The sequence below is a fragment of the Nicotiana sylvestris genome, chromosome 1 (assembly GCF_000393655.2).
Source record: "Nicotiana sylvestris chromosome 1, ASM39365v2, whole genome shotgun sequence".
Taxonomy (NCBI): Eukaryota; Viridiplantae; Streptophyta; class Magnoliopsida; order Solanales; family Solanaceae; genus Nicotiana; species Nicotiana sylvestris.
Window position 1 is genome coordinate 11,749,675 of NC_091057.1, and position 26,773 is coordinate 11,776,447.

The following is a 26,773-nucleotide window of genomic DNA, read 5'->3' on the forward strand; positions in this document are numbered from 1 at the left end:
TAAGCAATTCAAAAAATTTGAAGTTAAGTTATTTCCAAAAATATAGAAAAATATCACTCTTTTAACCATCTTATAAAAATAAAGTCACTAAACTATATCCATTAAGCTTTGAAAGTTGAGATCCTAACCAAGTCATAGATATTTGTGTAGCTAAAAATCATCTCATTAAGCATATATTGGGTCTAAATTTTTCTGAATACAGAAAAATATCATCCTTTTTACCCTATTTCAACAATAATAAAGTCACATCTTATCCACTCAATTTTGAGAGTTGAGATCTAAAACAAGATCAAGATATTTTTGTAGCTATAAATCACCTTTCTAAAAGAAATATATCATTTTTCTTGGAACAAAACTAAAAACAAAAAGTACCACATATATTAAACAAGCTATACATATTTGTGTGGCTATAAACAAATCCCATAAGTTTAAAGGTAAGCTATTTCCAAATATAGAAAGATTTCATTTTGGAGAGATTAAAAAGGAAAGTAAATCACATAAATGTTAACTATACCTGCAAAGTCTCACCCTTCCAGGCGAACACGGCGGCGCTGTCACGTGCAATGGCAGCAGCGGCGTGATCTTGAGTGGAGAAGATGTTACAAGAACACCATCTAACTTCAGCACCCAAAGCAGTAAGGGTTTCAATCAAAACTGCAGTTTGAATGGTCATATGTAAAGATCCAGTAATTTTAGCACCTTTAAATGGTTGTGAAGGGCCAAATTCAGTACGACAAGCCATGAGACCAGGCATTTCAACTTCGGCCAGCTCGATTTCGAGCCGGCCGAAATCGGCCTGAGACATGTCCTTGACCTTGTACTCGCGGCCAGAGGTGGTTTTCTCGACTAATAGAGCCATGGGTCGAGCGAGTATCAAAGAAATTTTGGTGGTTTGAGATGAGATTTGAGAGGCTTTTTTCTCTTCTTCTAAAGGGATTTTAGAGAAGAGGAAGAGTGTTGCAAGGAGTAAAGGGCGGAGGTAAGTGGTATTAAATAGGTTTGATGGATGTAAATGGACGGTCAAGATTTGTTTCAGATCTGCAATTTTTAATTTTAGATCTGAAAAGTTTATTGGATAAATTGGGGTTTGGTAGATCTGGAAATTTGGTAACTAAAAATCTAAAATAAAAGGATGAGATATATGGGAAGTGGGTGGGTTAATGGTGGTCATTATTTTTTCGATTAATCTAATTACTTGGTTTCTTTTGGATTTTCTTTCCAAAATTTTAAGTATTATTTTCATTATTAATCCAATCGCGAAGCTATGAATGAAGAAGGGTTCAGTTGAATAGCCTTTGCCGAAAATATTATCATTGTATGAGATAAAAAAAAATTGAGTTATATATAACTTGGTGAATTTTTTTATTTTTTTTTTTGACAAAAACATTTAGTGCAGCTTATTTTGAATTCTTTTTTAAAATTTCTAGTTCAGCTACTAATTAATATCACACGCAAATTTTTAAAGTAAAAATTATTTGAAGTGTTAGGATTTCGTCCTGATTTTCTTTTATATTTGGATTTTACTTTTTCTTGAAAGAAAGAAAAGAGTTTATCATAATTAATTTTACTTTTCCTACAAAGAAAATATAGATCTCTTCCTTATTTGATAAATCATTTTCACGAAGAAAAAAGTTGTAACCACTATAAATTGAGTATCTCTCCTTCTGAGTAAAATAATATAGAAAAGTACGTGTCACACCTCCTTTTTCACCTACACCCCCGTTAAGGGACGTAGGGGGAGTTTTTTCAATTAAAGGACAATCGAAATGGGATTTATTTATTTATTTCAGAGTCGCCACTTGGGAGATTTATGGTGTCCCAAGCCACCGGTTGAATCCCGAATCGAGGAAAAGAATGACTATGTATTACAGTCCGCGAACCAGAAATCCGAGTAAGGAATTCTGTTAACTCGGGAGAAGGTGTTAGGCATTCCTGAGTTCCGTGATTCCAGCACGGTCGCTCAACTGTCATATTCGGCTTATTTATCTGACTTTTAATACATGTTGAATCTATGTGCAAAATTTTAACTGTTTACCGCCTTTGTTATTATTTATTCAAAGAATTGCAACGTCGTGAGAATGCATCTCGAATTGCGCCACATAAATGTACTCGCAATTTTCGATACGTTCCAACTTCGTTGAGATTTGGATTTGGGTCACATAAATGTGCACCCGAGTTTAAGAAAGTAAGTTATTAAAAGTACGCGCCTAAAGCAATTTCGTGTTTGCGACTTTGCGAAGGCCATGAAATTCACTAAACGGCACGTCGCGGTTTCTAAGGTTAAACAAAATTAATTGGACGAGGGCCATGCAATTGTCATTTTTGTTTGACATGGGGCACCTCAGCTTGCTCTAATTGGAACATTTTTAAATTAATACATGAGGGCCATGAGCTATTCTTGTTTAATATGGCACACCTCCACTAATTAGATTAACCAAATGAAATTTTGAAGAAACTATGGCTATTTTAAGTCAATGCTCAAACCCAACTTATTATAAAGCCATCTACAATCCAACTTTCAAAGCTTGGGCCTAGATTGAGGCCCAAGGGTTAATGGCGACAGTAAGAGTCCAGAAGGAGCATACGTTAGGATTGCAAGACCTCCAAACAAGAAAAAGGGTGTTCCCTTGCTGGGCTTGCTTAAGCCCAGATTTCAGACATACAAAACCGTCAATGGCATAAGCATCATCAGAATGTAAATCTAATTGAGACATGTTATTGTATTAACGATTTCACCTCTAAATTTCAATATTCGAGTACAAGTTATTAACATGAACTTGCAATTTTTATCTCAGCCTGCATTTTTGAATCAAATTTACTAAGTGAAGGCCTTACGATAACAACCCAAGTTATTGGGCTCATGAGACAAGCCCAAGAACCTCTAACTTATTACCCTCTTTATTGAAACCATGCTGATGCCATAATTAACGAAATGCTCATGCTTGTATTTTAATTTTTCTTAAGCTAACTTCCCACAAACAAACATATGGGATTGGAACTGATCAACCATAAAAAAAAAACTTTTAAACTAAAACAACACTGTGATGCTTTTCAGAGTACAAAACAGGGTCATGGACAGTACTTCATACAACAAGCCTCGATGTCAAACCAAGAAAACTAATGACACCTTCAAGCAGCTTTCCCTTACAAAATATTTGACAGTTCATTCACACGAATAGAATTCGAATACTATCACAATACCCCATACTCTGAAATTACACACTTAATCTAAATAGCTAAGCCACCGTAAGCTATTAGCATGAACCAGAAATTGAATTACCACAAAACAGAAGCATTTAATCACACATAATGGTAGTAATTAACAGTAATTACATCAGAATTTTAATGTCTCCATTTAAACTTCGACTTTAGTTTCCAGATCTTCATACACGCTAGTCAATATTCAATTCCATGACAAGTTTTGAAGATATACATCAAGAGAATTCGAAGCATGTACCTGGTATTGATAATATAAGAAAGAGGAAGAAGAGGGTCAGCGGCAGTAGCAGCAACGAAAATGGCAACCAGCAGTGCAGCAACAAATAGCCAGCAACTATATACTTCCCCAAGTATAGAGCAGAAGTAAAAGGAAGACAGTTCTAGCTAATTTCAGATCCTAAACCAGACAAATAATGAAAATAGCTATTCTTTTTCAACTTTTTCAAGCTTTTAGAATTCAATTTTTTTCAGTCCAGTTCTATAGACCTCTCTCTGCCTTCTTATACTTACTGCCTTACTCCCTCCTTTTCACTAAAAATCTGAATTATTCCACTTTAAATCCCACTAAGGAAAATTTTTCCTTATTTTCAGCCCCCCCAATCCCGTTTGTTCCCCATTATCATATTAATCTAAAGACATTAATATCTCACTAACAAAACACTAACATTAAAATATTATCCTAACTGTTTCATTCCCAAATCACCCCTGAAACCCCTTAATATTACTGCCCCTAATACAATTCAACTATATTAAAACTTTTAATTCTAAAATTTGCTCAACTAGCAATTATCTAAAACTAATTTGATTAACAGCTATAACCAATTCTCCTAACAAACTGAATGATTAAGGTGGAGTTCCCCTTGAATCCCATGGACTGAATTTAAATCACAACACAGAACTCAGCAGAATCATTTAAACTGAAATTGAAAATTGATTCAAAATGCACATGAATGCAGGTTCATTGTCAGCCTACTAACACTACCCTGAAGCTAAGTGTTCACAAATCAAGCATACACAACAAACAATTGACGAGCTTATTGGTTTACAAACAAGAACGAATTAATCGACGAGAACTAATTAACCAATTATCTACAACAATTGATAACAATCAATCTGAAAATAGATAATCAGGCAATTTCAATCGGTATTGACAAGAACAGAGGTTTATAATAAAACAACTAATCGACGAAACTTATTTGAATTGATTATGCAGCCTATAATTATACACAACAAAGAACAAAAACAAATTCGACCAAATAAAAAGGTCTGATGGAGAAGGAAAGAATAATCGACAAAACTGAAAAATTAATATAACAATACCAAACACATAAACAGACACTTAAAACATCAGAAAATAGAATAAAAGAAAGAAAGGAAAAATACCTTAGATAGAACAAAGAACAGGCGGACTTGAATTGACTCGAATTTGAACTTCTTTTGAGGTCAAATGGACCTTAATCGAGTGTTCTCAACTGAGAACACTTCGACTAAGGTCAGTTAAACACCCAAAACCTCTTAAAATTCGGACAGAAATCAGTTTTGGTTTTTCTAGGGTTCTGTTTGTTTCGATTTAGGGTTCGAGTGTTTCTAGCCAGATTCGAACCAAACCCATGGTGGTTTAGTGACGAGGGAGGTCAGGGACATGTCTGGTATGAGTTTGAGATTGGTTGGGGTAGATCTAGTTTTGCTCGAATCTTCGATTGAAGATTCGAGAAGTTGGAGGTTGATTCGAGGCAACCGGGTACTGGATCTGCAACAAGGGTGGTCAGATGGCTTAGGGGTGTTAATTTGGTAGTCATCGGAAGAGGTGAGGTTTTAGGTTGATTCTTTGATTGAAGATTCGAGACGTTGGGCATTGATTCGAGGGAAACTGATACAAAATCTGGAAAGAGGATGTCGTGGGGAGGCTATGGTGTAATTTTGGGCGTGTTTGGACCACCGGAACCACCGTGAGGCGATTTTCGGTAGGCGGAGGACGGTGGTTGAAGGTGGCGGACATGTTTGGTCTCTGAAGCTCGGAGACGAAGGTGGAAATGGGGTATGGCTTTGGGGGCGTATGGTAAGGGATTGGTCTGATATACGGAGGGGTTGTTTCAATCTCGGCCGTTAGATCAATTAAGATCAACGGCCAGGATCAATGGGTTAAACCATACGGCGTCGTTTGGTTTAAGTAGGGGGGTCGGGCTGAACCGGGTAATGGATCGGGGGTCAGGTTTGGTCAAAGCTTTGGGACCGTTTGATCAGCTGAGATCAACGGTCCCGATGGAAATGCCTGAAATGGCGTCGTTTGGTTGAGGCTGGAGACGGGCTGGATTGGGGGGGTGACATTGGGCCTGGGCTGTTTTCTTGTAAAGCTGGCCCAATCCGAAATTTTTCTTGTTTTCTTCTTTCTTTTATTTCCTTTTTCTTTTAAAAACTAAAATTCTAAGTTGAATTATAAATTAAATTAAGTTATTAAAATACTAATTAGCTCTTAATAATAATTATCAAACATGATTAAGTATCAATTAAAATATAAGATCACACAACTAGACCTTAAATGCCTGAAATGCAAAGTACATTATTTTTGTGATTTTATTCTTAACTTAACAAATAAACAGGTACGAACTAATGCAAACAATACAAAAATTCACAAAAATTGCAAATAACACAAAATTTATTTTATTTTGAATTTTTTGGGAGTAGTTCTCGTAGGGCAAAAATCACGTGCTCATAGCTGCCCCTCTTTGTCCGAAAACACAAAATGTTTTCGCGCAAAGATAAAGTGAGCGGATACGAGCGATTTTTTGCCCGTTGGAATACTCCGTGTGAAGCATTATTTTTTGACAAGATTTAACCGAACCTTTGCTTCAAAGGTTTCCTACATATCCCTGGCTAGAAGGGAATGAGGTTAATGTAGTTCGGGAAATTTTGGTAGCTGGAACTACCATGGGACTGCCTTTTGCTATGACTGCTGTTGCATGCTGTTGCTACTGCTTTTCGACCTCCTTATTACACCATTGTTGAAAGGTAAAGAAGTTATACCAAGCTATGATCTATGCATTACAAAATTTTATTCTCAAACTTGGTCATGTGACTGGTGTTGCCTCGTTGCCTTGTGTTTCCTCTGATGTTGCTTTTACTTCTGACTTGACTTGTATTCTCGAACTGGTGTTGCCGCCGATCTCGAACTGTTTATTTCCTTCTTGTGAGCTTCCCGTTATTTTCCTTTGAATCTTGAACTGCCTTCCTCTGTTGGGGATTTTGTTGTTTCCCGATGCTTTACTGACTTCAACAACAATTACTTCTTAAAATATAACACCTCCATTCTCCAGGCGGGCTCCTGACTTCAACAACTTCTTCAAAATAATTCAGCCTCCATTCTCCAGGCGGGCTCCTGACTTCAACAACTTCTTAAAAAAAATAATTCATCCTCCATTATGCAGGCGGGCTCCTGACTTCAACAATTTCTTAAAATGTAACACCTCCATTCTCCAGGCGGGCTCCTGACTTCAACAGCTTTTTCAAAATATAACACCTCCATTCTCCAGGCGGGCTCCTGACTTCAACAACTTTTTAAAACATAATACCTCCATTCTCTAGGCGGGCTCCCGACTTCAACAACAACTTTGAAAATGATTCAGCCTCCATTCTCCAGGCGGGCTCCTGACTTCAACAGCAACTTTGAAAATAATTCAGCCTTCATTCTCCAGGCGGGCTCCTGACTTCAACAGCTTCTTAAAATGTTAACACCTCCATTCTCCAGGCGGGCTCCTGACTTCAACGACAACTTTAAAAATAAATCAGCCTCCATTCTCCAGGCGGACTCCTGACTTCAGCAACTTAAAATTTAACAACCTGCATTTTACAGGCGGGTTTCTGACTTTTTCAGCAACTTTAAAAATAAATCAGCCTCCATTCTCCAGGCGGGCTCCTGACTTCAGCAACTTAAAATTTAACAACCTCCATTTTACAGGCGGGCTCCTGACTTCATCAGCAACTTTAAAAATAAATCAGCCTCCATTCTCCAGACGAGCTCCTGACTTCATCAGCAACTTTGAAAATAATTCAGCCTCCATTATCTAGGCGGGCTCTTGACTTCATCAACTTATTAAAAATACAACACCTCCATTCTCCAGGCGGGCTCCTGACTTCAATCAACTTATTAAAAATACAACACCTCCATTCTCCAGGCGGGCTCATGACTTCAACAACTTATTAAAAATGTAACACCTTCATTCTCCAGGCGGGCTCCTGACTTCAATCAATTTATTAAAAATACAACACCTCCATTCTCCAGGAGGGCTCCTGACTTCAACAACTTGAATCATCTTCTTTCAACTGCTTCCCTCAAAACTGGTGTCTTATTCCTCCGAAAACTGCTGGGGACAACGCCGGTGTTTTACTCACAACTATGTTATTTTCCTTCTTCACAGACTACTTCCTTTAAAGCTGGTGCCTTCCTTCCACTTGGAACTACTTTCCTCAAGCTGGTGTTTTCACTTTTCTGAAACCTGTCGGGGATAACACTGCTGGGGAATTATCTTCCTTCTTTAAGACTAGTTACTTTCCTCCCTTTAACAATGGCGGGGATGATACTGATTCAAAGACCACTACCCTTAAAACTTGGGTTATCTTGCTTCTTCCAAGATTGCTTTCTTTAAAACTTGTATCGCTTTCTCTCACATACTGCTGGGGATTTCACTTCCTTCAAAACTCGTGTTATCTTCCCTCTTCCCTAAGTGGCTATCTGATTTCAAGAAAATTTTTGTAATGAGAGAAAATTTTCTGCCCCAGTTTGATAATCTTCTTCGTGGCCCTGTCTTCCTGCTGTCAATAATACTTCCTTTCCCTGCTTCAAATCAAAGAAAAATTTGTTAGTTTAAAACGTGGTGAGTGGTCGTGCCACTCCTGCCGGGGATGGTTTGTTTTCTTCTCCCTTTCCCTGCTTTGCGTTTTATTACAAAACTTGCTGGGGATGATATTATTTGCTGAGGATGATACTCCTGTTGGGGATGGTTTTTCTCTTTTTCCCCGCTCTGTGTTGTCCGACCATTGCGGAACTTGGTCGAGAATCTGTCGGAGTTGTTCCTGTATCTCGCAAATCTGCTGGGGATCCTCATAACCTTTTAACTGTTGCCTTTCCGTTTTTCTCCAACTGCCCCTGGAAATTTGGTCCTCTTGGGATCTAGACCTACTCATCATTTGGTCTTTCGACCAACTTCTTTTCGCTTTGTCGCCTTATCTTTGGCATGTCCTATTCGCATTTTGCTTTGCACCACTTTAGAAACCGGTAGTAAGCTCTGAAAATCCTTTCCAAAAATAAACTGCTAGGGAGGTAAAGTCTTTAAACCAAGAATGAAAAAGTGATGGTTTCAAAAAAAATAGAAAAAGAAAAAGTCTTTCTGAACAAATGCTGGGGAAAAAGAAAGAAAAGAACTTATCTGAATGATATAACCGATCCCAACAATCATGTCGTGCATTCCGGATTAATCAACCCAGTCTATTTGTATCAATCAATCTTTCGGACGGCCTCATCCTGCTGGGGATAAACAGGCATGCAACTTTTTGCCAACTGCGGATCCTTCCCGCCAATATTGTCTTGTCGCCTCATAGTGCCCTTCGAGGGGTTTTCACTAATAAGACTCTCTCATTTCTCTCGACTCTCATCGCCTTATGGTGCCTGTGAAGGTTTTCACCGATAAGACTTTCTCGTTTTATTTCTCTCAACTTGTGTCACCTTATGGTGCCTGTGGAGGTTTTTACCGATAAGACTCTCTCATTTTATTTTATTTTTTTCAGCTGGGGATTAGAGTGCTACCGATATGACTCTCTCTACTGGGGATTCTTCCGGCTATCAATTCATTTCCAGCTTATGATCCTCTTCTCTGCTGGGGATCAGAGTGTTATTCCCAACTTTCATTTGCTGATCGGGAGGTCTTTTTTGGACATCAATATGGTTTTTGTTTATGGCTAAAGAAAAAGGGTATCAAGAGGGTTCAAAATCATTTTGATGGGTAAAACATTACAACTCTTGGAATCGAACTTTCTTCCCAAAATTACAAACACAAACTTCTGCCCCAATTTTTCTTGCTTGGGGATTTTTATTTGTTTGTTACACTATGTTACATTATGCACACTATGTTACACTATGACCGAGCCGTGAGGCGCCTACGTATCCTTCTTTGAGGAATCAGGTCAAACGTAGTTCCCAATTCCTTTATTTTCTTGTGACTTTCTTTTGTCTTTATTATCATTATTTTTCTTTTTTCTTTTTCTTTCATTTTGATTACTGATTCCAAAAGAGGGATATGAAAGAATAACTAAGGCTCAAAAGGGGAAGCAAAGGTTAAAGTGTCTGGATAAAAGAAAGAATTGCCTCCGTCATTTCATTCTCCGATAAATACCAAGTACAAACAACAACAATTACAATTAAAAGAAATCATACATAATATCTCTTAACTGCGTCAAAATTGATAGCCATGTCGACGCATCTCCCTTCGATATCTGTTAAACATAAAGCGCCATTGGACAACACTCTCGTTACAATGAATGGCCCTTGCCAATTCGGGACGAACTTGCCCTTTGCCTCAGCCTGATGTGGGAGGATGCATTTCAGCACTTGCTGGCCCACTTCAAACTTCCAGGGATGCACCTTTTTGTTGTATGCTCTTGTCATTCTCTTTTGATATAACTGGCCATGACACACAACTGTCAATCTCTTTTCATCAATCAAGTTCAACTGCTCCAAACGGGTTTTGAACCACTCGTCATCATCAATCTCAGCTTCAGCGACAATCCGAAGGGATTGAATTTCAACTTCTGCTGGTATTACTGCTTCATTTCCATATACCAACAAATAAGGAGTTGCCCCTACCGAAGTACGGACAGTAGTGTGATAACCCAACAATGCGAATGGTAATTTTTCATGTTATTGCCTCGAACCTTCTACCATTTTCCGAAGTATTTTCTTTATGTTTTTGTTGGCCGCTTCAACTGCTCCATTTGCCTTGGGACAATATGGGGTGGAATTGCGGTGTGCAATCTTAAACTGTTGACATACCTCTTTCATCAAATTGCTGTTAAGATTAGCACCATTATCCGTGATGATCACTTTTGGGACCCCAAATCTACAGATGATATGGGAGTGAACAAAATCCACCACTGCCTTCTTGGTTACCGACTTGAAAGTTTTAGCTTCAACCCACTTAGTGAAATAGTCGATGGTCACCAGAATGAACCTATGACCGTTGGTAGCTGCCGGCTCAATAGGTCCAATGACATCCATGCCCCATGCAACAAATGGCCATGGTGCTGACATTGTATGCAATTCTGTCGGTGGAGAATGAATCAAATCTCCGTGTATCTGACATTGATGGCATTTTCGCACGAAATTGATACAATCATGCTCCATAGTGAGCCAATAGTACCCTGCTCGAAGAATCTTCTTTGCCAATACATATCCGCTCATATGTGGCCCACAAACTCCAGCATGTACCTCTGTCATAACTGTCGTGGCTTGACTAGCATCTATACATCTCAGCAATCCCAAGTCCGGTGTTCTTTTGTATAACACTCCTCCACTGAGGAAAAATCCATTTGCCAATCGCCGAAGGGCTCTCTTTTGATCTCTGGTGGCCTGCTGTGGGTATATCCCCATCCTGAGGTACTTCTTGACATCATAAAACCATGGCTCACCATCCATTTCTTCCCCTATCATGTTGCAATAAGCATGCTGATCACAAACCTGGATATGCAACGGGCCAACATGAATTTTGTCTGGGTGGTGCAACATTGATGCTAAAGTGGCCAAAGCATCGGCAACCTCATTGTGAACTCTTGGGATGTGTCTGAACTCCACTGATCGGAATCGCTTGCTCAGATCGTGCAAACATTGTCGATATGGTATGAGCTTCAAATCCCGTGTTTCCCATTCACCCTAGATTTGATGCACCAGGAGGTCCGAGTCCCCCAAGACCAAGACGTCCCGGACATCCATGTTTGCAGCTAGTCGTAGACCCAAAATGCATGCCTCATACTCTGCTATGCTGTTGGTACAATAGAAACGCAGTTGAGCCGTAACAGGATAATGACGTCCTATTTCAGAAATAAGTACCGCTCCTATCCCAACTCCCTTCGCATTTGCGGCTCCATCAAAGAAGAGCTTCCAACCTGGTTCCTTGGTCATTTCTAACTCATCTATATATATCACTTCTTCATCAGGAAAATACGTCCTCAATGGCTCGTATTCTTCATCAACAGGATTCTCAGCCAAGTGATCTGCCAGTGCTTGGGCTTTCATGGCCGTCCTCGTCACATAGACGATGTCGAACTCCGTGAGTAATATTTGCCATTTCGCCAACCTCCCCGTGGGCATAGGCTTCTGGAAAATATACTTTAGTAGATCCAAGCGTGAAATGAGATAAGTAGTATATGATGACAGATAATGCTTCAATTTCTGGGCCACCCAAGTTAGGGCGCAACATGTCTTCTCAAGTTGAGTGTACTTAACCTCATATACTGTAAACTTCTTGCTGAGATAATAGATAGCTTGCTCCTTCCTTCCTGTAACGTCGTGTTGTCCTAGTACGCAGCCAAACGAATTCTCCAGGACCATTAGATAAAGAATTAATGGTCTCCCCGGCTCAGGTGGAACCAACACAGGTGGATTTGATAAATATCCTTTGATCTGGTCAAATGCCTCATGACATTCTGCCGTCCATTCTACCGCAGCATCTTTCTTTAGTAACCGAAAAATGGGTTCACATGTTGCAGTGAGTTGTGCAATAAACCTGCTGATATAATTCAACCTTCCCAACAGACTCATTACTTCTGTCTTGTTCTTCGGCGGTGGCAAATCTTGGATGGATTTGATCTTTGACGAGTCCAACTCAATGCCTCGTCGACTGACGATGAATCCCAACAACTTTCCAGATGAAACTCCAAATGCACATTTGGCCGGGTTAAGCTTAATATCGTACCTTCGAAGTCTTTGGAAAAACTTCTTTAGGTCTGCTACGTGGTCTTTCTGATGCTTAGACTTTATGATCACATCGTCCACGTATACCTCAATCACTTTGTGTATCTTGTCATGAAACACAGTAGTCATTGCTTTCATGTACGTTGCCCCAGCATTCTTCAAACCAAATGGCATTACTCGGTAGCAATAAGTCCCCCACGGCGTAATGAATGCTGTCTTTTCCGCATCTTCTTCATCCATCAGAATCTGATGATACCCAGCATAGCAATCTACAAAAGACCCGATCTCACGTCCGGCACAATTATCGATTAAGATATGGATGTTGGGTAATGGAAAGTTATCTTTTGGGCTTGCCCTGTTCAGATTGCGGTAATCGACGCATACCCTGATCTTCCCATCTTTCTTAGGCACTAGCACCACATTAGCCAACCAATTAGGATATCGAGTGACCCGAATAACCTTTGCTTGCAGCTGCTTGGTTACTTCTTCTTTAATCTTCACACTCATATCTGTCTTGAACTTCCTCAATTTCTGCTTGAGGGGAGGGCACGCTGGGTCAGTGGGCAATTTATGAACCACTAAATTCGTGCTTAACCCCGGCATGTCATCATATGACCATGCAAAAACATCTTTGAACGCAATAAGTGCTTTGATTAGTTCTTCCCTGATATTTGGTGCAATGTGGATGCTTACTTTAGTTTCTCGGATATCATCTGCATTCCCTAAATTGATGGCTTCTGTGTCATTTAAGTTGGTCTTGGGTTTTTCTTCGAACTGGCTTAATTCTCTGTTTATCTCTTCAAAGGCTTCATCCTCATCGTATTCTGATTCGTCATCATAATCGACCTCTTGTACAATTAGTTCGGAATCAGATTGATCTTTTAGACTAGGTTGAAGATCCGTTGTGCATGCCATGTCATTAAGACCAGTATAAAGAGAACTATTCAGAAAAAGAAAAGAAGAAAACAAAATTAAAAATAAAAAATAAAATAAGGAATGAAGAAGAAACTTTTCATTTTATTGAATTATGGGATAACAAGGTTTCACACTTTGATGAACACAATAAAAATAAAAAGGAATCTGGATTACAACCCTGGAATAATCCAGAAAAAGAAGGAAAATCAGAGCCAACTACAAGGACTCCCTCTGAGTAGGAAGAGGAGTAGCTGTCCAATTGTTGACATTGGCCCTAGGCCCCACAAACTGTATGTGTGCCTTACTGGAACCTTCTCCAGCTTCTATCATGTTGACATCGGCAAACAGCCTTTCAAAGCCTTCATTCAAATCTCCATCTGGCCCGATCAGTTGTCCGAGAACCTTCGGGACCGACAACTCTCTGATACATGCTCCGACAAATGATCTGGATAGGCGCGGGATTGGCTTAGGGAGGACCCAAACTCTTTTCTTCAACTTGCGGGCCCGCTTTACATCTGTTGTCGTAGGCTTGAATCCCAGCCCAAAAGTATCCAGGTTTTTGGGCAAAGAAACTGGCTGGACAATTCCCTGCAGATCAATCCCCAAACCTTTTCCTGGTACAAACCCGCTGTTTAACATCTCTGAGGCTATCATGAAGGTCGCAGCTGCGATTCTGGGAAGTGGAAGGCCCCCACCCTCAGGAATTTTGTCTACTGAGACTGCGTCAAAAACCTGATAAACCCAAGGGCCCTTGTCATCGTCAGTTTCTATGAAGGGCACAATGGCATCACTGACGGCATGTGTACCGTCATCCCCGTGTACCACAATCTCTTGTCTATCCCATTCAAATTTGACCATCTGATGCAGTGTATAGGGCACTGCTTTGGCTGCGTGGATCCAGGGTCATCCCAACAGAAGATTATACGACACCGCCACATCTATCACTTGAAATTCCATGGTGAACTCGACCGGACCAATTGTCAATTCGAGTATGATATCACCCATTGTGTCAGTACTGCCCCCATCAAAACCTCGGACGCAGACGCTGTTCTTGTGAATCCTATCATCATCAACCTTCAGTTTGTTCAGAGTGACAAAAAGACAGATATTGGCACTGGACCCATTATCAATCAGTACTCGAAAGACCACCGATTATTCGCATTTCACAGTCAGGTAGAGTGCTCTGTTGTGTTCTGTACCCTCTACTGGCAACTCATCATCAGAAAATGTCACTCGATTTACCTCGAAGATTTTGTGCACTATTTTCTCCAAATGGTTCACTGAGAACTTGTACGGAACATGGGCTTCGTTCAGAATCTTCATTAATGCCTAACAATGATCGCTTGAATGGATCAACAAGGATAGCAACGAAATCTGGGACGGGGTCTTCCTCAACTTCTCTACAATGGAATAGTCCTGTGCGTTCATCTTCTTCAAAAACTCCTCTCCTTCCTCCTCCGTCACTGGCTTCTTTATTGTTACAAGATTGACCCTTCTCAATTCTGCGGGAGCAAAACACCTTCCCGAACGAGTTAACCCCTGGGCCTCGCATACTTCTTCCACAACCTCCTTCCCCTTATGCATCACTATCACTTGATTGTAGCTCCATGGCACAACTTTCTCACTTGTTATCGGCAACTGCATTACTGGCCTGATAACAACTGGTTCTATGCGGGCCCCCTTCACCACCAACACTGGTGTGCTTGATACTCCCTGTAGCACTACCTTGACCGGTTCTGGCTTCTTCGTAACAACAGACGAACCTTTCCCTATTACCACAAATGGCTTGTCATCTACCCTTCCCAACTATACCACTGCCTTTCCATTGGTTGGCTTTTCGCTTCGACTGGCACGAATCATCATTACCGTTTATGAGGGTTTCTTGGGCTTCCCTCCTTCGTGCACTAGCTCAATCATGTGGGCCTCATGGTGCACCGGTAACGGGTTCTCATTGATGTTGGGTGCCTCTGGTGCCTGAACCTCGATCCTATTTGTGTCAATAAGATCTTGTACGACAATCTTCAACTTCCAACACTTCTCAGTATCATGCCTGGGAGCCCCCGAATAATATTTACAGCTTACTGAGTGGTCTAGATTTTTGGGAAGGGGATTTGGCAATTTGGGCTCAACAGGACTTAATAGGCCTAACTGCCTCAACTCGTGGAACAGAGTAGTATAGGTTTCTCACAGTGGAGTGAATGTTCTCGGCCTCTGCACCCTTTCATTCCTGAAAGCCTGATTTCCGCGGAAGCTTGGCCCTGAAGGATTCTTGTAGGCCCTTGGTGGTGGATATGTGTTTTGTGGAGGTAGATATGTGTTTTGTGGAGGTGGATATGTATGTTGGGGAGCCAGCGCATGCCATTGCGGGCGAGCCGGAAGCTTGGTGTAAGTTTGGGCGTGATGGACGGAGAAATGTGGCTCTTTTGGTGGATAATAGGGTTGTAGAGGGTTGTATGGAGTGTGTGGATAATTTGGACAAGTAGGTCTGGGTTGGTAACGAGGGGAAGGGCCTCTGGATCTGGACCAAGTACCTGCTTCGACTGTTGCGACCTCCTCTCTCTTCTTTTTCCCGAGCGCACCTCCCGTGCCACCTTGGATAGCCTGAGTTGTGGCCTTAATTGACGAATAACTCATTATCTTGTTGGGCCTGGGTCCCTCTTCACCATACCACCCATTTTTACTACTTCGTTGAAAGATTTACCAACTGACGTCACCAGGTGACCAAAGTAAGTTGGCTCCAAAGTTTATAAGAAGTAGTCCACCATATCACCTTCCCTCATTGGTGGATTGACTCTTGCTGGTTGTTCTCTCCAACGGAATCTGAATTCCCTAAAGCTCTCTCCAGGCTTTTTCTCAAGTTTCAACAGTGTGAGACGATCAGGGACGATCTCAAGGTTATACTGGAAGTGACCTGCAAATGCTTGTGCTAGATCGTCCCAGGTATACCACCTGCTAGGATCCTGCCTTGTGTACCATTCCAGTACGGACCCGCTTAAACTTTGACCAAAATAAGCTATCAGCAGCTTATCCTTTCCACCTGTCCCTCTCATCTTGCTACAGAAGCCTCGTAAATGTGCCATGGGATCACCATGTCCCTCATATAGATCAAACTTTGGCATCTTAAAACCTGCCGGCAATTGAACATTGGGGAATGGACATAGATCTTTGTAGGCCACACTAACTTGGCTTCCCAATCCATGTATATTCCTGAAGGATTGCTCCAGGCTTTTCACTTTACGGAGCACTTCATCCTGCTCCAGATTCTTTGCTGACCTTTCAGTTTCTGTCGAGAGCTGAAGGTGAGGGGTGTAAGTGTATGACTCGGGTGCTTTGAAGGTGAGTTCGGGAGGATAGTATTGGTTGTCGTGAACCTGAAACACTGGTTCATCGGATGATTTTTGCAATGTGGCGGGTGGAGGTGCCACGAAAATAGGAACAGTTGGTGGAGGAGGGTTTTGTTTGGGTGGTGGAGCTTGGGGATTATAGGAAGTTTCCCCTTGATAATATTGGGCAATGGGGAAGATCGTTGATGAACCAGTGGGAGGGTGTTCCGGAGTCCGAGCCGGTGAGAGGGTAGGAGTAGGGGGAAGGGTTGGTGATGTTTGTCCCCTAGCCTAGGCTAGGTGCATCCCAGCTATCTCTTGTCTCAACCTATCTACTTCCTCCTTCACCATTTGCATCTCTGTCTTTTCCTCCTCAACACTTTTGTCTAAACCAGACATACTTTCCGGAATGGGCCCTTTAGATCTTGTGTGGTAATGGTAATCTGCCAGAACGTTCTAACGAGCTAACTGTTTTGAAATCTTTCTCTGGTATAAACAAAAAACTTGTTAGCGTTAGAGTTTAACACATATTTCAATTTCACATTGGGGAATGCAATGTTCCTAGGCAGTTTAACCATTTCTAACATGTCTTTGCTTCGACTGCATGCGTCATTCCGCCTTATGTCCTTTCTTTTATTCATTTTGTCTTTTTTTTTTCTTTTTTTAGTGATGGTCGAATCTTATGTGGATTGCCTACGTATCATGTCCCCGCATGAATCAGACCGGGCGTAGTTCTGCCACAAGTGCAGAAAATAAAGACACCATTTTTGGATTTTTCAACTTTTACAAGTAAAACGTTTTATTATAAGACAAAATATTTTTGAAAGGAAATTAACAGACTCGATACAGACTATAGAATTTTATGCCAAAACGGGAAATACAAACTCCGACGGACAACAGACTCTGAAGACAAGGAAGATACAGACTCAAACTATGAATGTTTCAGAGTTTTGAATTTTGGCACCCGGGGGCGTCGTTCGGCTTCACCGCGGGTTTTGGTGCAAGGACCCTTTGCAGATCTTTCAAATCTTCCATGATCTGGTGGACATAAATCATTATTGAAGCAAGGAAGGTGGTGCGGGACATATCCTCACAAGCTAGGCGCTTTATGGTGATGTAGTGCCCGATATCGTCGATTCTTCCCTTGATTATGTCCCTTTCCATAAGCAATCGCTCTATTTGTTGATTCTGCATCCCCAACATTTGAGTGTTGTAAAGGAGTTGATCCTGAAACTCATTCATCTGTTTCTCATTCGGGCCATTAGATCATAGTAGTGCTTCCTATCTGCTCTGGCATCTCGGGCTTGTCTGAAGATCCGCTCTTCGAGAGTGGATATTGTTTCTCTTAATAGAGTGATGCTCCTTTCGTAGTCCCTCTTCATTTGTTGCATAGACCGTGCTCGATGTTCTGCCTTCATTATCCATTTCACCTGGATTCCTTCTAGACTAGCTTTAGATTTTTCCAGGTCTTCTTGATACTCGAGGACTTTCTTCTTCAGACCGTTTATGAGCTTTTCATCAGCCCGGCTTCTCTTCGGGTTTTTGGCAGCTATTTTCATTTCCCGGATTTGAGCTTTGAGGATCTCGCTTTCCCGAGCTAATTTGTTCTTCTCTCCTTCATCGACAGCAACTTGCACCTTGTTCTAAAATTTCAGATCCTTGATCTGTTGTTTTAGCTTGCCTACTTCGGCCCGGTATTCGCGCTCTTTGGCCAACCAGTCCCACGGTTCTCGTGATGCCTCAACGAACTCTTGAATGTGAGGTTTTTTGGTTGGCCGTTCTGGCTCATCTCTTACAACATCTCTCTTCCTGTACCAGGCGATATAAGCCGGTGAGACTTCACCTCTGGTTAGGTCGTGCACTTGAGTGTTTATCGTTAAATACTGTCATTCATTCCATATAGAACGAACGACTTCTTCATGAAATTGGCCGTTGGTACCAACCTCGATTGCATAAATACTGAGATCTTCATCTGGGTGTACCACATGACATCTCCCTAACTGCCTCATCACCCGGTAAGGCGCATAAGGCTGAATGCCTCGGAGTCCCATTAAGAGGAAGTAAGGACCCGTGGCGGGCATGTACACAATTTCTTCAACAGGAAGCCAACCCAATGTCTACCCTATTCATACTGCTGTGATGGCGCGAAGGCAAGATACCCAGTCTTCAGACCCTTCTGGCAATTTGAGCTCTGAAACCCTTGTGTTATATCCTTCAATGCAACCTTCGTTTGTAGATCTATAGCTCATATACTGAGGATGATGGCACAAGTGCTCGATCATCCATATCTGTAATAACAAATTGCATCCTTCGAAAAAATCTGCCCCGGTTTTGCAGGCTGTGAGAGCTCGGTATATCTCGGACACTATCATAGGGGCAAGCGTGCTTTTGTTGTTGGTAATCAGGACCTTGACGACTCCAGCCACCTTCAAATCAATATTTTTGTCTTTCCGAGGAAACACCACAATGCCCAAGAATGCTACCATGAAGGCGAACTGCCTATGTTTATCCCATTTTGTTCGATTCCCTCTGCTGCAAACCTCGCTTTCCAGATCGTCGAATCCTCCCACATGCCCATACCTTTGGTATATGAATTGCAGAGTAGAAAAACCCCTATCCAATTCAGAGTACGGGACTCCCTTGCTTATCTTTAGCAGATCCATGAACTTGTGCGAATTGACGGCTCTTGGAGCAATCAGATATTTGTGCCTTAGCCCCTCAGTAATGTCCATATAACCTGCTACCTCTTCTAAGGTTGGAGTGAGTTCAAAATCTGAGAAGTGGAATACACTGTGGGCTGGGTCCCAAAATGTAACCAAAGCCTTTATAATGTCACATCTGGGTCTGACGTTCAACAAACTGGTGAGACCTCCCAGATGTACTTTGATCTTATCTCGCTCTGACTTTTCCAAATCCTCCCACCATAAGCGCAACTCCAAAGGGATCTTGCTCCTAACTGTTATCAGCAAACTTGGACCCGGGTCATTCTGTATGTTTGTTTGGGGCGATTAACACTCATTGGACTCAAAGAAAGAATAAACTAAAATTGACACACATTAAAATAAAACTCCGGTCTTGTCAATACGGCCTTTCAGCACTTCGAAGAAGATTTAAAGGTTGTGTTTTACCAACCGGACAAAACATTGAAAAATGACCAAAAGTGGCTATTTTCGCAAAAACAGCCTTCCGGCGTCTTTTTAAGGATATTCGGCTATTTTTACAAGAATGGAATCACCCGACTTATTTATGACAAAAGATTAAAATTTTTGACATTTTTTGGCTATTTTTGCAAAAGGGGAGGTTGGATCCGATGAGGGTTGCCTACGTATCTCACATCCTGTGAGAATCAAACCGGCGTAGTTCGGGCCACGAAAATAAACTAATTCTGAAAACAAGACTTGTTTACTAAAAAACACTTTCTTTCTTCATTTTCTCAAAATTTTGGCAGAGTTTGCTATATGGACACTGTTTTTTTTTCTTTTCAATATTCCAGTATTTTCAGAAGCCTGTCAGCATGCAAGTCTGCGACAAATAAATGCATAAAACAAACAGGATGCAGCAGGATGGTCTTTTTATTTCAGATTGCTTGTCCTAGACGGACCCAACCCCTGTGTTGAGTCCCCTAAGTTAAGTGCACATGACGAAAATAAGCGTTCCTACTAGGGATCCGGTATGAGGTTTTGTTATACTAGGTTTATCCTGGGTGTTTGTTCTAGACCTGGCTTACCCGAGCGGACAACTCAAGCTGATGATGGGAACTGCGTACCGGTAACCAAAAGATCATCCGGTTTTGCAACTCCTCCGAATCCTCGTTCTATTTTGGGATATGACACTAACAGAAAGAAGTCACGACCAGCGTGCACTCCTTAAGAAAGAGAAGAGAGGGATTTCATAGCAGTTTATATATACAGTTCAAATAATATCAAAGCGGTAAGAGCAACATTTTGCACATTTAGGCTAAAACATGTAATAAAATCAGATAATAAATAAAGCCAAATAATAAAAATTATTCTAAGCTCGAAATTTTTGAACCCTGAACCAGAGATTCTGGGTTATCTCCCCAGCAGAGTCGCCAGAGCTGTCACACCTCCTTTTTCACCTACACCCCCGTTAAGGGACATATGGGGAGTTTTTCCAATTAAAGGACAATCGAAATGAGATTTATTTATTTATTTCAGAGTCGCCACTTGGGAGATTTATGGTGTCCCAAGCCACCGGTTGAATCCCGAATCGAGGAAAAGAATGACTCTGTATTACAGTCCGCGAACCAGAAATCCGAGTAAGGAATTCTGTTAACCCGGGAGAAGGTGTTAGGCATTTTCGAGTTCCGTGGTTCTAGCACGGTCGCTCAACTGTCATATTCGGCTTATTTATCTGACTTTTAATACATGTTGAATCTATGTGCAAAATTTTAACTATTTACCGCCTTTGTTATTATTTATTCAAAGAATTGCAACGTCGTGAGAATGCATCTCGAATTGCGCTACATAAATGTACCCGCAATTTTCGATACATTCCAACTTCGTTGAGATTTGGATTTGGGTCACATAAATGTGCACCCGGGTTTAAGAAAGTAAGTTATTAAAAGTACGCGCCTAAAGCAATTTCGTGTTTGCGACTTTGCGAAGGCCATGAAATTCACTAAACGGCACGTCTCGGTTTCTAAGGTTAAACAAAATTAATTGGACGAGGGCCATGCAATTGTCATTTTTGTATGACATGGCGCACCTCAGCTTGCTCTAATTGGAACATTTTTTAAATTAATACATGAGGGCCATGAGCTATTCTTGTTTAATATGGCACACCTCCACTAATTAGATTAACCAAATGAAATTTTGAAGAAACTATGGCTATTTTAAGTCAATGCTCAAACCCAACTTATTAATTATAAAGCTATCTACAATCCAACTTTCAAAGCTTGGGCCTAGATTGAGGCCCTAGGGTTAATGGCGACAGTAAGAGTCCAGAAGGAGCATACGTTAGGATTGCAAGACGTCCAAACAAGAAAAAAGGTGTTCCCTTGCTGGGCTTGCTTAAGCCCAGATTTCAGACATACAAAACCGTCAATGGCATAAGCATCATCAGAATGTAAATCTAATTGAGACATGCTATTGTATTAACGATTTCACCTCTAAATTTCAATATTCGAGTATAAGTTATTAACATGAACTTGCAATTTTTATCTCAGCCTGCATTTTTAATCAAATTTACTAAGTGAAGGGCCTTACGATAACAACCCAAGTTATTGGGCTCATGAGACAAGCCCAAGAACCTCTAACTTATTACCCTCTTTATTGAAACCATGCTGATGCCATAATTAACGAAATGCTCATGCTTGTATTTTAATTTTTCTTAAGCTAACTTCCCACAAACAAATATATGGGATTGGAACTGATCAACCATAAAAAAAAACTTTTAAACTAAAACAACACTGTAATGCTTTTCAGAGTAAAAAACAGGGTCATGGACAGTACTCCATACAACAAGCCTCGATGTCAAACCAAGAAAACTAATGACACCTTCAAGCAGCTTTCCCTTACACAATACCCCATACTCTGAAATTACACACATAATCTAAATAGCTAAGTCACCGTAAGCTATTAGCATGAACCAACAAACCAACATGAACCAGAAACTGAATTACCACAAAACAGAAGCATTTAATCACACAGAATGGTAGTAATTAACAGTTATTACATCAGAATTTTAATGTCTCCATTTAAACTTCGACTTTAGTTTCCAGATCTTCATACACGCTAGTCAATATTCAATTCCATGACAAGTTTTGAAGATATACATCAAGGGAATTCGAAGCATGTACCTGGTATTGATAATATAAGAAGAGGAAGAAGAGGGTCAGCAGCAGTAGCAGCAACAGAAATGGCAACCAGCAGTACAACCACAAATAGCCAGCAACTATATACTTCCCCAAGTATAGAGCAAAAGTAAAAGGAAGACAGTTCTAGCTAATTTTAGATCCTAAACCAGACAAATAATGAAAATAACTATTCTTTTTCAACTTTTTCAAGCTTTTAGAATTCAATTTTTTTTTAGTCCAGTTCTATAGACCTCCCTCTGCCTTCTTATACTTACTGCCTTACCCCTCCTTTTCACTAAAAATCTGAATTATTCCACTTTAAATCCCACTAAGGAAACTTTTCCTTATTTTCAGCCCTCCCCCAATCCCGTTTGTTCCCCATTATCATATTAATCTAAAGACATTAATATCCCACTAACAAAACACTAACATTAAAATATTATCCTAACTGTTTCATTCCCAAATCACCGCTGAAACCCCTTAATATTACTGCCCCTAATACAATTCAACTATATTAAATCTTTTAATTCTAAAATGTGCTCAACTAGCAATTATCTAAAACTAATTTGATTAACAGCTATAACCAATTCTCCTAACAAACTGAATGATTAAGGTGGAGTTCCCCTTGAATCCCATGGACTGAATTTAAATCACAACACAGAACTCAGCAGAATCATTTAAACTGAAATTGAAAATTGATTCAAAATTCACATGAATGCAGGTTCATTGTCAGCCTACTAACAATGCCCTGAAGCTAAGTGTTCACAGATCAAGCATACACAACAAACATTTGGCGAGCTTATTGGTTTACAAACAAGAACGAATTAATCGACGAGAACTAATTAACCGATTATCTACAACAATTGATAACAATCAATCTGAAAATAGATAATCAGGTAATTTCAATCGGTATTGACAAGAACAGAGGTTTATAATAAAACAACTAATCGACGAAACTTATTTGAATTGATTATGCAGCCTATAATTATACATAACAAAGAACAGAAACAAATTCGACCAAATAAAAAGGTCTGATGGAGAAGGAAAGAATAATCGACAAAACAGAAAAATTAATATAACAATACCAAACACATAAACAGACACTTAAAACATTAGAAAATAGAATAAAAGAAAGAAAGGAAAAATACCTTAGATAGAACAAAGAACAGACGGACTTGAATCGACTCGAATTTGAACTTCTTTTGAGGTCAAACGGACCTTAATCGAGTGTTCTCAACTGAGAACACTTCGACTAAGGTCAGTTAAACACCCAAAACCTCTTAAAATGCGGACAGAAACCAGTTTTGGTTTTTCTAGGGTTCTCTTTGTTTCGATTTGGGATTCGAGTGTTTCTAGCCAGATTCGAACCAAACCCATGGTGGTTTGGTGATGAGGGAGGTCAGGGACATGTCTGGTATGAGTTTGGGATTGGTTGGGGTAGATCTAGTTTTGCTCGAATCTTCGATTGAAGATTCGAGAAGTTGGAGGTTGATTCGAGGCCAACGAGTACTGGATCTGCAACGAGGGTGGTCAGATGGTTTAGGGTTGTTAATTTGGTAGTCATCGGAAGATTCGAGACGTTGGATATTGATTCGAGGGAAACTGATACAAGATCTGGAAAGAGGATGTTGTGGGGAGGCTATGGTGTAATTTTGGGTGTGTTTGGACCACCGGAACTGCCGTGAGGCGATTTCCGGTGGGCGGAGGACGGTGGTTGAAGGTGGCAGACATGTTTGGTCTCTGAAGCTCAGAGACGAAGGTGGAAGGGGGGCTATGGCTTTGGGGGCGTGGGGTAAGGGATTGGTCTTATATACGGAGGGGTTGTTTCAATCTCGGCCGTTAGATCAATTAAGATCAACGGCCAGGATCAAGGGGTTAAACCGTACGGCGTCGTTTGGTTTAAGTAGGGGGTCGGGCTGAACCGGGTAATGGGTCGGGGTCGGGTTTGGTCAAAGCTTTGGGACTGTTTGATCAACTGAGATCAACGGTCCCAATGGAAATGCCTGAAATGGCGTCGTTTGGTTGAGGCTGGAGATGGGCTGGATTGGGGGTTGACATTGGGCCTGGGCTGTTTTCTTGTAAAGCTGGCCCAATCCGAAATTTTTCTTGTTTTCTTCTTTCTTTTATTTTCTTTTTATTTTAAAAACTAAAATTCTAAGTTGAATTATAAATTAAATTAACTTATTAAAATACTAATTAGCTCTTAATAATAATTATCAAACATGATTAAGTACCAATTAAAATATAAGATCACACAACTAGACCTTAAATGCCTGAAATGCAAAGTACATTATATTTGTGATTTTGTTCTTAACTTAACAAATAAACAGGCACGAACAAATGCAAACAATACAAAAATTCACAACAATTGCAAATAACACAAAATTTATTTTATTTTAAATTTTCTGGGAGTAGTTCTCGTAGGGCAAAAATCACGTGCTCACAATACGACTAAAATATAGTACTTGAGAGAGTTTTGCTTAAGGAGAGAATTTATTCTCTCATAAGTTTTTTTCCTCTTTTATACTAGTAGATTGTTATAGGTCACTTGACCAAACCATATGAAATTAGTATATCTTTTTTTAATATATCTAATTTGTTGTTGTCAAAAATTTACTTTGTTAACTTCCGCATGACGCCTTGTTATTTTCGATCTCAACACAAAGAACATGACATAGTGATTAATAGGGGTGTACAAAGGAAATTGACAAACCGCACCAACTCGATAATCCGAGTCAAACCGAGGAAAAAACCCGACTATGGTTTGTTTTGAATTGGTTTGGTGTTGGAAAAATAAACCCTGCCATAATTTCTTTGGTTTGGTTTTAACTAAAGAAAATCAAACCGAAACCAAACCAACCCAATATTACATATAGAAATTTTAGATATATTTCATATATAAATATAATTATCGTGATGTAATTTATAAATATTTTTTAAACCTTTTTATTATTTTATCTATTAAAGTATTATTTCAAGGTTGGACTTAGAATTTTTGAATGTACCAATAAGTTTTATAGTCATTAATACTAGTAACTTAAATAATGCTAACAAAAGCCCGAATCAAAATCAAATCAATACTAATGCTAACAAAAGACATTCAATTCAATACTAAGAACGATAATGTATTGAATATCTATTTTTTGTTTTACAATGATTTTGATAAAAATGCATAACCTATTTTTATTTTTCCTTTAGCGTTTAGTTATGTAATTAATACTCCCTTATAAATCTACTTATTTTAGCATGACTTAGTACTTTTAGATAATGTTTATTTTTATTATGGCTTTTTTAATTAGCAATATTGATATTACATAATTTTATTGTCTTTATTGTTGAATGTCTTAGGATAATGCCATGACATATCTCATATTTTTGTATTATTTTCTTGGAAAATACCTTATATAGTTGTGTCTTACCAGGATTAAAGAAATATTTTGAGCAAAGGTTATATGTTTTGTGCAATGAAGATTTTACTGGAAAAAAAATCGAAAAAACCCGAATAACCCGAAAATCCGAGGAAAACTGAGATTGAAAAATCCGAGTGTTATTGGTTTGGTTTGGTCTTTAAATTTAATAACCTGACATAATTAGTTTGGTTTGGTAAATATAAAATCTGAACCAACCCAACTTATGTACACCCATAGTGATTAACATGACCAAAATAGTCTGGGGGAAGATATTCATGGTAATTACTATAAGGGGTCGTTTGATAGGATGCATTAGATAAGTTAATGCATGCATTAGCTTTGTGTATTAATAATATATTGTTTGGTAGAAATTTTGAACCTATGCATTAGTTATGCAAGCATTAGTTATACATCATATTTGGTATTATCCTATGCATAACTAATGCATAGAAAACAATGGTATTAGCAATGCAATGGGTTTTAATGCATGTATTAGGTTAGTTAAAGACAAAATTATCCTTCAGAATTTATGTTTTATTAAAATATGCTAGTTAGTATATTAATGCAAGTTTAAAATAATCCAAATAGTGAGAAATAAAATTATATCCCTAGTAAATAAACAAATACTTAGCATATTTTTTTAATAAATAAATATTTAATTTTATTTTACAATATAGGTAGACAAATAAAATAATTTTTTTAAAACTTTTTCATATAAAAATATTTTTCAACATATGTTTCTTTTAAAAAGTTAGAGTGTGGACTAGTTTTGAGGGCATTCTTAGCAAATGCGAAGAATCTGTTGCATTTGCGACCATGAGAAAATTCTGTCACCTTCGCATTTGCGAGGGACCAGTGGCATTTGCGACATCGCATTTCCGAAAAAGGGTCGCATTTGCTAGGATTGCATTTGCGACACCTAGGTCGCAATTCCCATGCCTGAGGACTTCGCAATTGCGAAGCCTGATCTCACAATTATGAGATCAGAGGCCTGGGCAAAAATATCAGATACTAGCAACTTTTTCCTAAGTTCAATTTCACTCTATGGCCTATCTAAAACTCACTCCAAGCCCTCGGGGCTCCAAACCATACATGCACGCAAGTCCAAAAATATCATACGGACTTGCTC

At 39.7% G+C, this 26,773-nt stretch overlaps 1 protein-coding gene across 1 annotated transcript in view; it reads right to left on the reverse strand.

Annotated features, from left to right (window-relative positions):
- Window positions 1–26,421, reverse strand: part of LOC104246750 (adenosylhomocysteinase) — a gene marked incomplete at its 5' end in the record, with an annotated part of 28,924 nt that extends 2,503 nt beyond the window's left edge. The window contains 3 exon segments of the mRNA NM_001302609.1: window positions 515–958; window positions 15,995–16,015; window positions 26,384–26,421. Coding sequence (NP_001289538.1) covers window positions 515–859 — 345 coding nt within the window.
- Window positions 26,422–26,773: the final 352 nt, after the last annotated feature.